At 44.3% G+C, this 13,222-nt stretch overlaps 1 protein-coding gene across 2 annotated transcripts in view; it reads right to left on the reverse strand.

The window, feature by feature from the left end:
* Window positions 1–13,222, reverse strand: part of FRMPD3 (FERM and PDZ domain containing 3) — a 79,292-nt gene that overhangs the window by 40,562 nt on the left and 25,508 nt on the right. For both annotated transcript variants that reach the window (XM_021932503.2, XM_031660758.1), the window contains 5 exons: window positions 11,289–11,420; window positions 9,712–9,831; window positions 3,889–4,025; window positions 3,429–3,555; window positions 1,074–1,163 (listed from right to left, as the gene is read on the reverse strand). In XM_021932503.2, coding sequence (XP_021788195.2) covers window positions 1,074–1,163; window positions 3,429–3,555; window positions 3,889–4,025; window positions 9,712–9,831; window positions 11,289–11,420 — 606 coding nt within the window. The remainder of the gene's footprint in view (window positions 1–1,073; window positions 1,164–3,428; window positions 3,556–3,888; window positions 4,026–9,711; window positions 9,832–11,288; window positions 11,421–13,222) is intronic.

The raw sequence follows: 13,222 nt of genomic DNA on the forward strand, positions 1-13,222 counted from the left end.
GTAGGTAGGTGGAAGAAAGATTTGACAGTGTATGAAGGAGGTGGGAGGGGACAGTGGGCTTTCAGTGTTCTTCAAATCCCAGTATGTAAATGGCTACCTCTCGGCCTGAAGGACTGGATTCCCTTAAGAGGTCTTGACAGACTCCTTGGAGCAATCAAGCCTGGGTCCTCTGGTGGCCCATTCCCTGGTATTGGCATCACCCTGAGGAACCTCTTGTGTCTGTCTATAGGCACTTTGATAAGTGACTTTCCACCGATGTGCCGCACTAGCTGACAGTGTGCTCCTGGGAGCAAGACAAACACCTGGATCCAATCAGCAAGGTGATTTGAATTTCCTTTCACCAGGGTAAACTAGCCTGGGGCATAGTCTTAGGGTGGGACTAGCTGTGCCCTGCCCCAGAGTCTTGTTCCTGCAGCAAAGATGCTGAGCAAGCAGGGGGAGAAGTAGAAGGACTCAGGAAACCTAGGATAGGGGACTGCGGGAGTATATGGAACAAAAATGAAATAGAGCAGGGGTTGCCTAACCATGGCCCATGGGCCAAATCCCACCCACCACCTATTTTTTATGGCCCAGGAGCTAACAATGGTTTTTAGACTTTTTTAATGGTTGGGAAAAACAGCAGAAGAGGCCTGTTTTGTGACATGTGAAAAGTACATGAAATTCAAATTTTCGTGTCCATAAATAGTTACTGGCACATAGCCACACCCATTTGTTTATGCATTGTCTGTGGCTGCTTTCATAATCTGACAGCAGGGCTGAGTAGCTGCCACAGTTGCCAGTGCAGCCCGCCTGTAAAGCCTAAAATATTTACTATCTGGCCCTTTATGGAAAAAGTATGCTGAGCCCCCAAATCAAGGAAGAGGAACAAAAAAAGGTCATGGAGGGATACTCAAAACAAATATCTCTTCCCACTGTATCATTTTAGCAGAGGCAGGGCCAGGGAGGGGAGAGGCAGAAGGAGGAGGAAGAGGAAGGAAGGCCTTTAGAAATATTTGCCCCTCCTACCCCCACACCCAAGGACAAGAGCCAGCAAAGGGCTCCCTCCCCACATCCCCCCATGCTGCCCCACTGACCAGGCCCACAGTGTTGAACAAAACGCCCGTGAAGGTAGGAAGTTCATTCAGAATTCGTAGATACTGGAGCTTTGCCTGAATTGCAGAGCCCTGTGGAAAAACCCATCCAGAAATATGAGAAGCCTGAGGAGCACAGGAAAAGCAAACTCATGTTCTCAATGAGGAGTCTCAACATCCTAGGACAGGCACCAGTCAGCAAGTGACACTGTGGAGATGTGAAGACACCCTTCATAAAACAGCAGCAAGGTTCTAGTTTGGAGAGCTCTTCCCTCTAGTATCTCATCTCCCTTTCTAAAGTCTTGTCCTACCTCCTGATCTTCATTCCTAAAGTATGCAGCTTACTCATTTTGTTTTTGGTTTAATTACAACTAACTGATGCTCCACCTAATCCATACCTCTCTCCTGAGATCTTTCAGACCCCTAGAGTCACATAGATGCTGGTCATTCCCCAGCTGGGGGTCCCACTCAATACCTTTCATACTAAGCACTCCTAAGTCCCAAGCCTGCACTTCAGGCATTCCTGGTCTCTATCAGCATCCCCTGGGCAATCGAGCCAGAAACCTGTGAGTCACACTGGACTCCTTAATCGTCTCATGTGAGGGCCACCAGTTACCAGATCATCTGGATACTTACGTCCTAGCTCCTTTTCCAATCTATCCATCCCTCTTCTCTAGCCAGTCATTGCCTTGACATTCCCACCTGTGTCAGGGTGACAGCCAGGTTACCTTCAGGACTAACACTCGTTTCCCTCTTTCCCTCAAGTGCCTCCACACACTGTTAGAGGGAGCATCCTAAAACTTAAGTTTAATCACATCAGCTTCCTGCTTTAAACCCTTCAATGGCTCCCAGCTGCCTTGAGAACGAAGTACAACCTCTTTCCTTGGCACACAAGGCCCTCCATGAACTGGCTCCTGCCAACCTCTCTGGCCTCTTCTCTTCACCCTACCTTCGCCCCTTGCACACAGCTTGCATTCTCTGTACTTGCTTAGGCTGAATGCTTTGCATTTCTGTCCTTGCACCATGGTTTCTCATATCTCTGGGCCTTTGTACAGATGGATCTCCCTGCCTGGGAAACACTTCCTCCCATGACCCATGCCCACGGATTCATCTAGACAAACTTATCTGTCTTTCAAGACCCAGCTCTGGCCTTTTCCACCTTCCTCAGACTAGGCTTAGTATTCTTCCTCTGTGCTTCTAGGGCACCTGTGCCTAATGCACTGTGTTGGGACTGACTAATGTGTTTTCCCATTAGACTGTGCGTGACTCAGGGGCCAAGACCAGGCCCTCTTCATCTTCATATTTCCAACCCAAGCACTGGGGTTCCTCGGAAAAAAATGTTACCTGAGGAAATGGTGGTGAGCACTGATACTCTCAGTTGAGAAGAAAACAATCTGATTAAGTATTCACAGCAAGGTGGGAATGGCTTAACTCTCTGGGAAAATTTGCATCTTAAAAGAGAAGCTAGTTGGTAATGCAAGAAATCTGGAATGGGAGGAATGTATGGGGGTGATTGCGTCCCGTGTGTACATCTGCATGCTGATTCTAGTGTGTCTCACCACTCTTCTGCTTCTTGGGCAGGAAGCACAGGCAGATTGAATCTTACAAAGCTGAGAACCTGCTGCAGGGCTTGGGAAAGTAGACAATGGGAGTCTCTCAGAGCACCAGAAAGTGAAGGCAGTAACCTGATCCCTCACCATTCTACCCAGTGACCCATTCTCCAGGACAGGTCTTGTGCCACCTACTCTCCCCCTTCCCCTTGGGCTGGGGTTTTGTCTCCCAGAATTCCACATCCTAAGACTGATGAATTAGAGGTACAAAGGTACATTTCTTTTTTTTTACTTTTATTGTTATTATTATTATTATTTTTAAAGTAAAGACGCTGTCTCACTATGTTGCCCAGACTGGTCTCAAACTCCTGGGCTCAAGCGATCCTCCTGCTTTGGCCTCCTAAAGCGCTGGGATTACAGGCATGAGCCACCACACCAGCCTAGTCATTTCCATGGAAAACATGTGCCTCCCTAGGGTCCAATGCTTTCCACACGATACATGCTCAATCAGCACTGACTAATTGGTGAAAGGGCCTGAGAATTAGCTCCTGCATCTTGGCCCCTTTGCTTTGAGGACCCTGAGCTCTCTCAGTGATGTGTCACTCAGCTGTCTCTTTGGGATGCTCAGGCTTGGGGAAGACTCCTCTCCACAACTGCCCCCACACCTGGCCAAGCCGTATGTGCACCTGAGTCAAAAGCAGTGGTCTAGAGGATCCCTAGAGGACCAGACTCTGCTGGGAAACCACCCAGGATCTCCCTGTGGCCAGTAGTGCCTGGAGCACCATGTCCAGTGGCCTACTCTGGATACCTTGGTGCCGCAGGAAGGATGTGTTTGGTGAGCCTTCAGTTGCTGAGACAGAGATTTCCGGAGGTTCTTCTCTTTGATGCCCTGCAGGAGGGAGGGGGGAAGAAAGGGTTCCAGGCCCCACTCCTTCCTAAAAGCAGAAGAAAAGTAAGAGATTAGTGAGAGAGGCAAAGTGGGACAGAGAGAAGATGGTAAGACAGAAACTGACTGAATCTGAGAGGTAGAGATGGAGGAATAGAGACTAGGAGAAAGAAAAAGGGACAGGGATGGGAAAATAACATTAGCCATAGATCCCTAGTAGAAGCTGTAGCTCTAGGGCTTCATAGTCTAGATGTGAGGGACTCCAATTCTCACTCGCATCCCATGCCCTACATTTCTGAAAAGCATAGCATAGCCCAACCAGTGTACCTTTTCCCTACGCAACTATTCGCCCCTCATTCCAAAGGGCCCCAGCACAACTCACTCCACATTCTTGAGCGAGATCTTCTGACTAGGTCGAGTGGCCGAGACAGTGATATAGATGTGGAGCGCAGCAAGGCCCAAAAGCATCTCTGGCTTGGGATCCATTCCAAAGCGTTCTCGAATAACATCATTCCGACTCTGTGAGAGAGGGCAGTCCAAATCTATCGGTTGAAGGAGACATTCCTTCCCCACCCCCTGATCTACTCCCTTACATCCCAAACAATACTCATAGTATCAGTAAGGCATGCTAGATCAAGGGACAGAGGAAGGAGCTCCCCTTGGAGAAGAGACAACAGAGGAGCCTCAGGTCTCAGAGACACTGTTCACTTCATTCAGCAGATACTAGATAGCCTTCTTCTCAGTGACAGGGGCACACAATGGCAAGGTACAAGCAGACAGTCCAGTTCACTGCAGAAGTGAGACATGGCACCACTCCCTTTCTTTCCTCCTTTTATAAGAGACTTTCCCACTTTTTTTTTGTGGGGGTTATACTCACCCTCAAGCCATACAAGGCTCCTTTACTAGCTCGGATGGAAACAAGGGGTGAAAGATATTGGGAGGGACTCTCCACAGGGCCCTGGCCCAGAAGCCCCTGGTGAGAGCTGAATTGCAGGGATGGGGGAGCATTCTGCTTCTTGGTGTCTGAAGGACAAACATGGTGATGAGTCAATCTTCCCTTTGCTATCCTAGAGGAGGTCTCCAGGAACTACTGGCCAAGGGTATGACAACCCCCAAACCCTGAGGGTCACAGCCCCAGCTATCAATGAGTCAGCCTTGGTTAGACCAGTCGCCCATTTTGTTAAAGTGGAGCCAGTATGGACTAAGGGACTAGGGAGCCACAGTGATATCACTATAATATAGGAGAGAGTGGAAAAGGAATACATCATCAATGATCATCTATGTAGAAAATTCAGTGGAATCTACTACAAAAAACTACTACAACTACCGTTTTCCCTTGGTATCCATGGAGGATTTCTTCCAGGACCCCCATGGATACTGAAATTTGTGGATGCTCAAGTCCTTTATATAAAATGCTGTAGTATTTGCATGTATCCTATGCAAATCCTCCTGTATACCTCTATCACCTCTAGATTACTTATAATGCCTAATATAATTAAAATGTTATATAAGACCAGGTGCGATGGCTCATGCCTGTAATCATAGCACTTTGGGAGGCGCAGACTGGTGGATCACCTGAGATCAGGAGTTCAAGACCAGCCTGGACAACATGGTGAAACCCCGTCTCTACTAAAAATACAAAAATTAGCTGGGCATGGAGGTGGGCACCTGTAATCCCAGCTACTTGAGAGGCTGAGGCAGGAGAATCACTTGAACTCAGGAGGTGGAGGTTCCACTGAGCTGAGAGTGAAACTCTAACTCAAAAAAAAAGTGCTATAGTGCTATGTAGGCCAGATGCTGTGGCTCGCGCCTGAAATCTCAGCACTTTGGGAGGCTGAGGCAGGTGAATCACTTGAGGTCAGGAGTTTGAGACCAGCCTGGCCAACATGGTGAAACCCTGTCTCTATTTAAAAATACAAAAATTAGCTGGGCGTGGGGTGCATGTCTATAGTCCCAGCTACTTGGGAAGCTGAGGCAGGAGAATTGTTTGAACCTGGGAATTGGAGGTTGCAGTGAGCCGAGATCATGGCACTGCACTCCAGCCTGGGTGACAGAGCGAGACTCTGTCTCAAAATAAACTAAACTAAAACAAAAATGCTATGTAAATAGTTATTATGTTGTATTTTTACATTTTGTATTTTTTATTACTGTACTGTTATTTTTATTGTTTTTTGAATATTTTCAAAACCCACAAATATGGAACCTATAGATATGAAGGGCCAAATGTAGTGAGTTTACCAAGGTTTCAGGATATAAAATCAATACACAAAAATCAATTGTATTTCTATTCTCTTTAAAATAAATCTTTTTGTATAGAGATGGGATCTCACTATGTTGCCCAGACTGGTCTTGAATTCCTGAGCTCAAGTGATCTTCCTGTTTCAGCCTCCCAATTACAGGCGTGAGCCAACATGCCCAACCCCAATTGTATTTGTGTATGCTAGCAAGAAATAATTGAAAATTGGAATTAAAAAAAAACAACGAAATAATTACGAACAAATCTAACAAAACATGTGAAAGACCTATATACTGAAAACTACAAAATACTGCTGAGAAAAATTATAGAAGATATAATTAAATGTAGAAATATTGTGTTCAGGGATGGGAAGGCTCAATATTGTTAGGATGTCAATTGTCCCCAAATTGATCTATAGTTTCAACACAATCCCAATTCAAATCACAGCAGGTTTTGATAGAAATTATCAAGGTGATTCTAAAATTCACATGAAAATGCAAAGGACCTATAATAGCCAAACCGACTTTGAAAAAGAACAAAGTTGGAGAACAACTACTTCCTGATTTCAAGAATTATTATAAAGCTCCAATAATCAAGAGTATGATGTTGACATAAGGACAGACAAGTAGATCAACAGATCAGAATAGAGAGTACAGGAATAGATCTATATATACAGACAACAGATTTTTGACAAACGTACAAAGGCAATTCAGTGGAGGAAGGATAGCCTTTTCAACAAAAGGTGCTAGAACAATTGGATATCCATATGCAAAAAATAAAAAAATAAAACCATGAAACTCTGATGGATACCTTGCACCACATACAAAAGTTAATTCAAATGGATCATAGGCCTAAATATAAAACTGTAAATGATAAAACATCTAGAAAAAAATAGGGGAAAATTCTTGTAACCTTGGGTTAGACAAAGATTTTTTTAGATATGACACCAAAAGCACTGTCCATAAAAGAACAAATTAGCAAATTGGACTTCATCAAAATTCACACATTTGCTCTGTGAAAGACATTGTTTAGAGACTGAAAAGGCAAGCTACACACTGGAAGAAAATAATTGCAAATAATGTATCTAACAAACAGCTTATATCCAGAATATATAAAGAACTCTCAAAACTCAGTAAGAAAACAAACAACCCAATAAAAAAGCGGGCAAGGATCTAAACAGACACTTCACCCAAGAAGATGCATGACATCAAATAAACACATGAAAAGATGCTCAACATCATTAGTTGTTAGGACAATGCAAATGAAAATCACAATGGGATGCCACTATGCACTACTGCAATGACTAAAGTAAAAAAAGAATACTGAAAATACCAAGTGTTGATAAGGATGTAAGAAACTGAAATTCTCATACATGGCTGGTGGGAATGAAAGATGGTACAACTACATTTGAAAACAGTATTGCAGTTTCTTCACAAAATTAAAGAAAGATAGATCTACCATATGCTCAGACCATTCCACTCCTAAGTGTTTACCCCAAAGAAAAGAAGGCATATGTCCATACAAAGACTGGCACATGAATGTTCATAGAAGCTTTATTGTAATAACTAAAACCTGGAAACAACCCAAATGTTCATCAACAGGTGAATCAATAAACACATTCTGGAACATCCATACTATGAAATACTACTTGACAATAAAAATGAATGAAATATTGATACATGCAACAACATAGATGGATCTCAAAATCAGTATGCTGAGCCAAATAAGTCAGATCAAAATAAGTGTACATACCATATGATCTCATTTCTATATAACTCTAAAAACTGCAAACTAATCTATAGTGACAGAAAGCAGGTCAGTGGTAGCCTAGAACTGGGAGGGGTGAATTACAAAGTGGCTTGAATAAACTTTTGGGGGTGTTGGATATGTTCAATATTTTGATTGTGGTAATGGTTTCATGGGTATAAACACAGGTCAAAACGTATGGTATTGTGTACTTTAAACATGTACGGTTTATCATTTGTCAATTAGACCTCAATAAAGCTGTTACATGTAAACAAGAAAGAATACAACTGAAATCCATATCATCATGAAACAGAAGGATAGGATGGACATGATCTTGTCACTAAATTCTAAAATATTGAAACCAAAGTAATCCTTGGAAGCTTGAATTAAGAAATTCAGGGCAAAAAAAAAAAAAAAAAAAAAAGAGAACTAAACTTATAAAATTCACAGAGCAACCACAACTCATTGCCTCCTGGAAGGTTGGTAAATGAACCTGAGGCTGTTTGGGAAATGTTCCTAACATTTTAGGTTGTCAGAACAGTCAAAAAGGACAACGACAATGTCTCATAGCACCTCCCTGGGTATCACCATCAGAGACAGATGAAGCTTTGAGGTTTTTTTTCTCTCAGTAAGTGCTGTTGTATGTCCTATGGGCACCTAAAACTCAACATTTCCCAAAATGAACTCATCTTTTCCCTAAACCCATTCCATTGCCTGTATTCTCTAACTTGGGGAATGATACCACCTCTACAAGACACTCGTTAAGTTAAAGCCTATCCATTCTACCCTTTAAATCTCTCTTGAAACCCATCCCCCCTCCTTCATCATGGCCCTGGTTCCAGCCCTTGTCATTTCTTCTGGATAACTGCCACTGCTCCCTAGCTGGTGTACTTCCTTAGCACTGTGTGGTCTTTTGAAATTGCTCATCTGACCAGGCTATTCTCTTTTAATCATTTCTGCTCTCCTACCCTCCTGCAGAATTTCTTTACTTTGGCTGCACATTAGGATCACTTGAGGAATTTAAAAAAACACCAGTGTTTGGACCCCACTCCCATAGATTTTGATTCAACTATTCTTGGATGGGGAACAGCATTTTTCCCAAAGCCTCCCAGATAATTTTAATGTGCATCTAAGGTTAAAACCACCATCATAAATCAGAGGTTCTCAAAGTCTTCTGGGCATCAGAATCCCCTGGAAGGCTTGTCAAAACACAGAGTACTGAATTCTGCCTCCAGAGTTTCTGACTCAGTAGGACTGGGCTGGGGCCTAAGAATTTGCATTTCTAACAAGTTCCCAGTTGATGTTGATGCTACAACTCCAGGAAGCATGAAATTGCAAAGAACCTATAATAGCCACACTTTAAGAACCGCTGCCCAGCCTCAATCATAAAGTCTATACTTGCCTTGGCCTACCAAAAGCCTTTGACCACTGCTTCCTGTCTCTCCAATTTTATTCCCTACTCCCCCTTACCTCACATCCTGTACTCTAGCCATAAAAAAATCACTCATGGTTCTCTCATGATCCCATGCTGTTTCATGCCACCATGGCTTTGTAAATGCAAGGCCCTTTGCTTAGATATGCCCCCTCCATTTCATCTCTCTACACAGCAAACTCTCACTCATTCTTCAAGGCTAAGAGCATGCATATATCACTTCCTCCATGAAGCCTGCACCATCTCTCTTGTGTAGAGTTGGAAAAATGCTTCCTGAGTGCCCTCATCTTCATTGCACCCTACTGCTGTCATATTTATTCACGCACATATAAGCTCTAGTGAGCCAGGACAGTTCTTCATTCACTTCTGATTGCTAGTACCTAGCATAGGGCTTAACCCAGAGTAAGTATCTAGTAAATGTTTCTGGATAAACTGAATTGGGAATCATCTCATACTGGAGCTAGGTATTGGGGGTTGGGACTCATTGAAATCCAAATGGGTTTGTTAAACTGGATCCTGTGAGGATGCCAGAGTTACTGGGGTTGCTTGTTTCTGAAAACTGATGAGATCTGAGTGGACAAATAGACAGGACTTTGAGCCACAGCCAGCTCAGGTAACCAGGCCAGTCAACTTGGCCATGGCCTACAGTGGTAGCAGAAAAGGAAGGAAAGGGCCTTCAGGGCTACCTGGAGGTTGGAAAAACTTATATAGCTACTTCACTGTGATGGCAGAACAGCCTGCCTGCTTCTTTGTCCACTGGTCTGTCTGTGTATCCCCAAGCCAGACTCTACCTGGATGTACAGGTACTCAAAAGCAGCAGGATCCCGACGCAGCAGCTCCACAGGGTCTTTGGGAAAGAAGCTTATTCGGAAGAGGCATTTCATTCCGTGATAGTGTGTCCGCTGTACCACCTGAATTCCAGGGATGAAAGGCGAGAAGAAAAGAGATCTGGAATCAATGGCTGGGGTGTTGGGCAGGCAGCTCAGTGGCTCCTTAAGGTGAGGCTTGGGGCAGAGCTAAGCTGTTGTTTCCTATTCTGTCTCCCACCTGGCTGATTCCAATATTACCCTTAGAGGAAAGTAGTGAGGAGTCAGGTCTTTTCCACACTTCTGACCCAAAATAACAGGAATTTTCAAATCACTTATCTAGGACATGACCTTTATCAACCAATGGGTCTAAAGCCCAAGACACTAGACAGGAAAGGAGGGCTCCTGGCAATGGCTCAGGCTCTTTTCTTGCTGTGGGATTCATGCCTTTACCTTGCAGAGGGGCTCAGCCTCAAGCAGAGTAAATTGCTGATTAGAGTAAATCAAAGGTTTAAAATATTATTTCAAGGTACAGATGAAACATCTTGGCACTATATTGATAATTGTTGAACCTGGGAATGGGTAATAGGGTTAATGATACTATATTCTTCCTACTTGTGTGTATGTTTGAAAGTTTTCATAATAAAAAAGTTTAAAATCCCATTTGCAACAACAGACCAACTGAATTCAAAGGGTTGCTTGGGGTTAAGGGAGGTGCTTAGGCCTCCCTCCAGGCAGGATGCCCACAACCTTTCCTTCCCACCAGTGAGTCTCTGTATTGCATTTGGCTGAGAGCTAAACTTGAATCTCTCTTTCCAAAAATCCTTTCATCTTTTTGTGTCTGATTTGGGGTTTTGTTTGGCTTTCATGTAGGCTCTGAAAAGGTATTTCCTCCACTGTTCCTCTCCAACTCTGTCCCACCCTACTTGATAGTACTGATTGGCTTTGATTGTAACTCTGATACTTCTTGGTGCTTCACTGTTGATGAAATGCTATCCAGCAATCCTGGATTTCCCCAGCCCTTTTCCATATGGTGAGGGCTAGAAAGACCGGATACTTTTCCCTACTCTACCTTGTAAATTGATGTGGGTGACATGCTGCCTATTTTTGGCCCTACTCAGCCAATTCCCAACTCTCACTTATCCTAGGACAAGTGGGAGTTGGGAATTGGCTGAGTACGGCCCACTCCCTGACCCTTCCATAACAGCCTTCATGCAAAAGGCCAAGTTTTCTCCCAGGAAGCAGAAAAATCTATCATGTGGGGTTTCCAGGAGACAGGAGACTTGCAACTGCTTCTTATCTCGGCATTCTGGGTGCCATGCGGTGAATCACCCCATACTCTTCCCCCTAGAGACCAAGACTAATGATCTTCATGCTCTTCTCAGCTCACAAAGGCCACTGCCAAAAGCCCTCTGGAGGTGGATAATATCAGCTTTAGGTGAGAACTGTGACTTCTGGGAACCGACTGAGCATAGCATCATGAATTTTCCAGACAGTGAGTGCCTTGGGTCTTCTCTATTAGAGGCCACATGCAAAGCTATCTGGAAAAAAGAGTTACTTACATAAGCCAGGGGTTGCTTGTCCTGAAGAAGCAGAAACTTGTGATTCTGTTCTGGTCCGGCATACTCAAGGACAAGAGCAAAGTGCTCAATGTACCTCAGGGAAAGGCGGTCCTGTAATGTTACCATCACATCCTGTGGGACAGAAAAGAGCCTTGAGAGGGAGATTGGTTCTGGCCCTAAGCTATTCTAAGCACCAACATGGGAGGGGGGATTAAACACCAAGAAAAGAAATATAGTCCTGGGTAGAAGTCTGCAACACTGGCCTTTATGGTAGCCCAGGGTCTGTGATCCACAATGAGTAAAGTGACCCATGAGTGCTGCTCAGAGGCCTGGGCCCTGGGGAGAGGTGCAGGGGGTTAGAGGTAGGTGTTTCTGAATTTCACCTGGCCAGGCATATGGCAAAAGAAGGTCATGTCTCTCCCTCCCTACCTCTTTCCTTCCACTCAACACATTATCTTTTAAATGCTTACTAAGTGCCAGGCACTGTGTTGGTTCTCCCTTCACCTTCTCTTATAAGTCAGAAGATCCACTTGGGATTGTCTGTCAAGTCTTAGGAATGAATAAAAGCAAAAGTGACTTTTATATGATTAAAAAGTATACTATTTCTGGATTCATAATCTAAATCAAGTGACTTGAGTTACTGGCAAAATGTTCACTTTTGACCATAACTGGATTTTATAGATGATCAATTTAGCAACTTGAAAAATGTATCCACGCAGAGGAACTATGTCATGTGTTTTGTGTACAGTCATAAATCTGACTACTTCTGGGTTCCGTCTGCTCTGCTGCCCTACTTTTAATATTAGGGTGTCTGGAAACATATCAGTAGGGGCTGCACAAATATCAGTTTTGAGACTTCTGCCACTGATTTGCTGTGACTTTGGCTTATACACTGGGCTCCAATGTGTGTGTTCATGGAGTCAGCATCTCTCAGCCCCCAAAGGCTGGAAAGAATCAAGCTCGGGAATATGAAACATCCTTACAACCGCAGTTGCCAAACAAGCTCCTTAATGAACACTGAAAGACGTTCAGTTATTCAAATGTTAGACTGGAAATTGGTGGGTACTTGAGAGCATCTCTTTGTGTTGTCCAAGTAGTCACAGAGGCACCAGTGTTGCTGGAGCTCTGTCAGGGACAGATGAGGTTTTCTTTGCAGTTTGGCTGCACTGGGATTGTGGACAGCCAATCCGGTGATTGCCAACTGGTGTTACAAGTGTAACAGCCCCTGTGCCAGGCTGTCAATTCACCCAGGTACCTCTCTGGGACAAGTGGCTTGGCAGCCTGTCAAAGCTCCAATAAGTCGCCAGCACACCCTTCCTGGAGTTAGATTGAGATCACAAACGAGGGGAACACTGCTGTCTTGGAAGGCTAGGGCTACCTGGAAGCCACAATGGCACTGATGATGTGAGGTGGGAGAACTTCAGAGAAGCCTCCAAGGGGAAAGAGAGGGCACTAAACCCTCCAGTATGGAGACAGAGTCCACAATGGACATACCAAGCCACGAATAAACCACCAAGGAGAATTCTGACACAAAGCGATATTCACATCTGGAGAAGGCACATTTGGGCACCTTCTGGGTGGTCTAGTTCTGTTTCAATGCCCCCTCCCATGCCCCTTTCAATAGCCAAAAGAACATTCTATGGCACCCTAAGTAGTATGTTTTGGTCCTAGGTCCCCTGGGGGACCCACCTAGGCCTAAGCCTTTCAAAAAACTTCTCCATTCAGGGACTGTCCCCCTCCCTGCAGAGCACTTAGCATCTCTGACCCTAAAACACAAAATGCCAGTAGCACACCAAATCATTGGGATGACCTAAAACACCTTTAGACATTTCCAAAAGCTCTCTAAGAGTGGGAAGCACCAATTCTGGTTGAAAATCACTGGCAAGACCCATTCTGAGTACCTGATAACTCCTCTTAGCAAACGTTTGCTGACC

This window comes from Papio anubis, chromosome X, assembly GCF_008728515.1.
Source record: "Papio anubis isolate 15944 chromosome X, Panubis1.0, whole genome shotgun sequence".
Classification (NCBI taxonomy): Eukaryota; Metazoa; Chordata; class Mammalia; order Primates; family Cercopithecidae; genus Papio; species Papio anubis.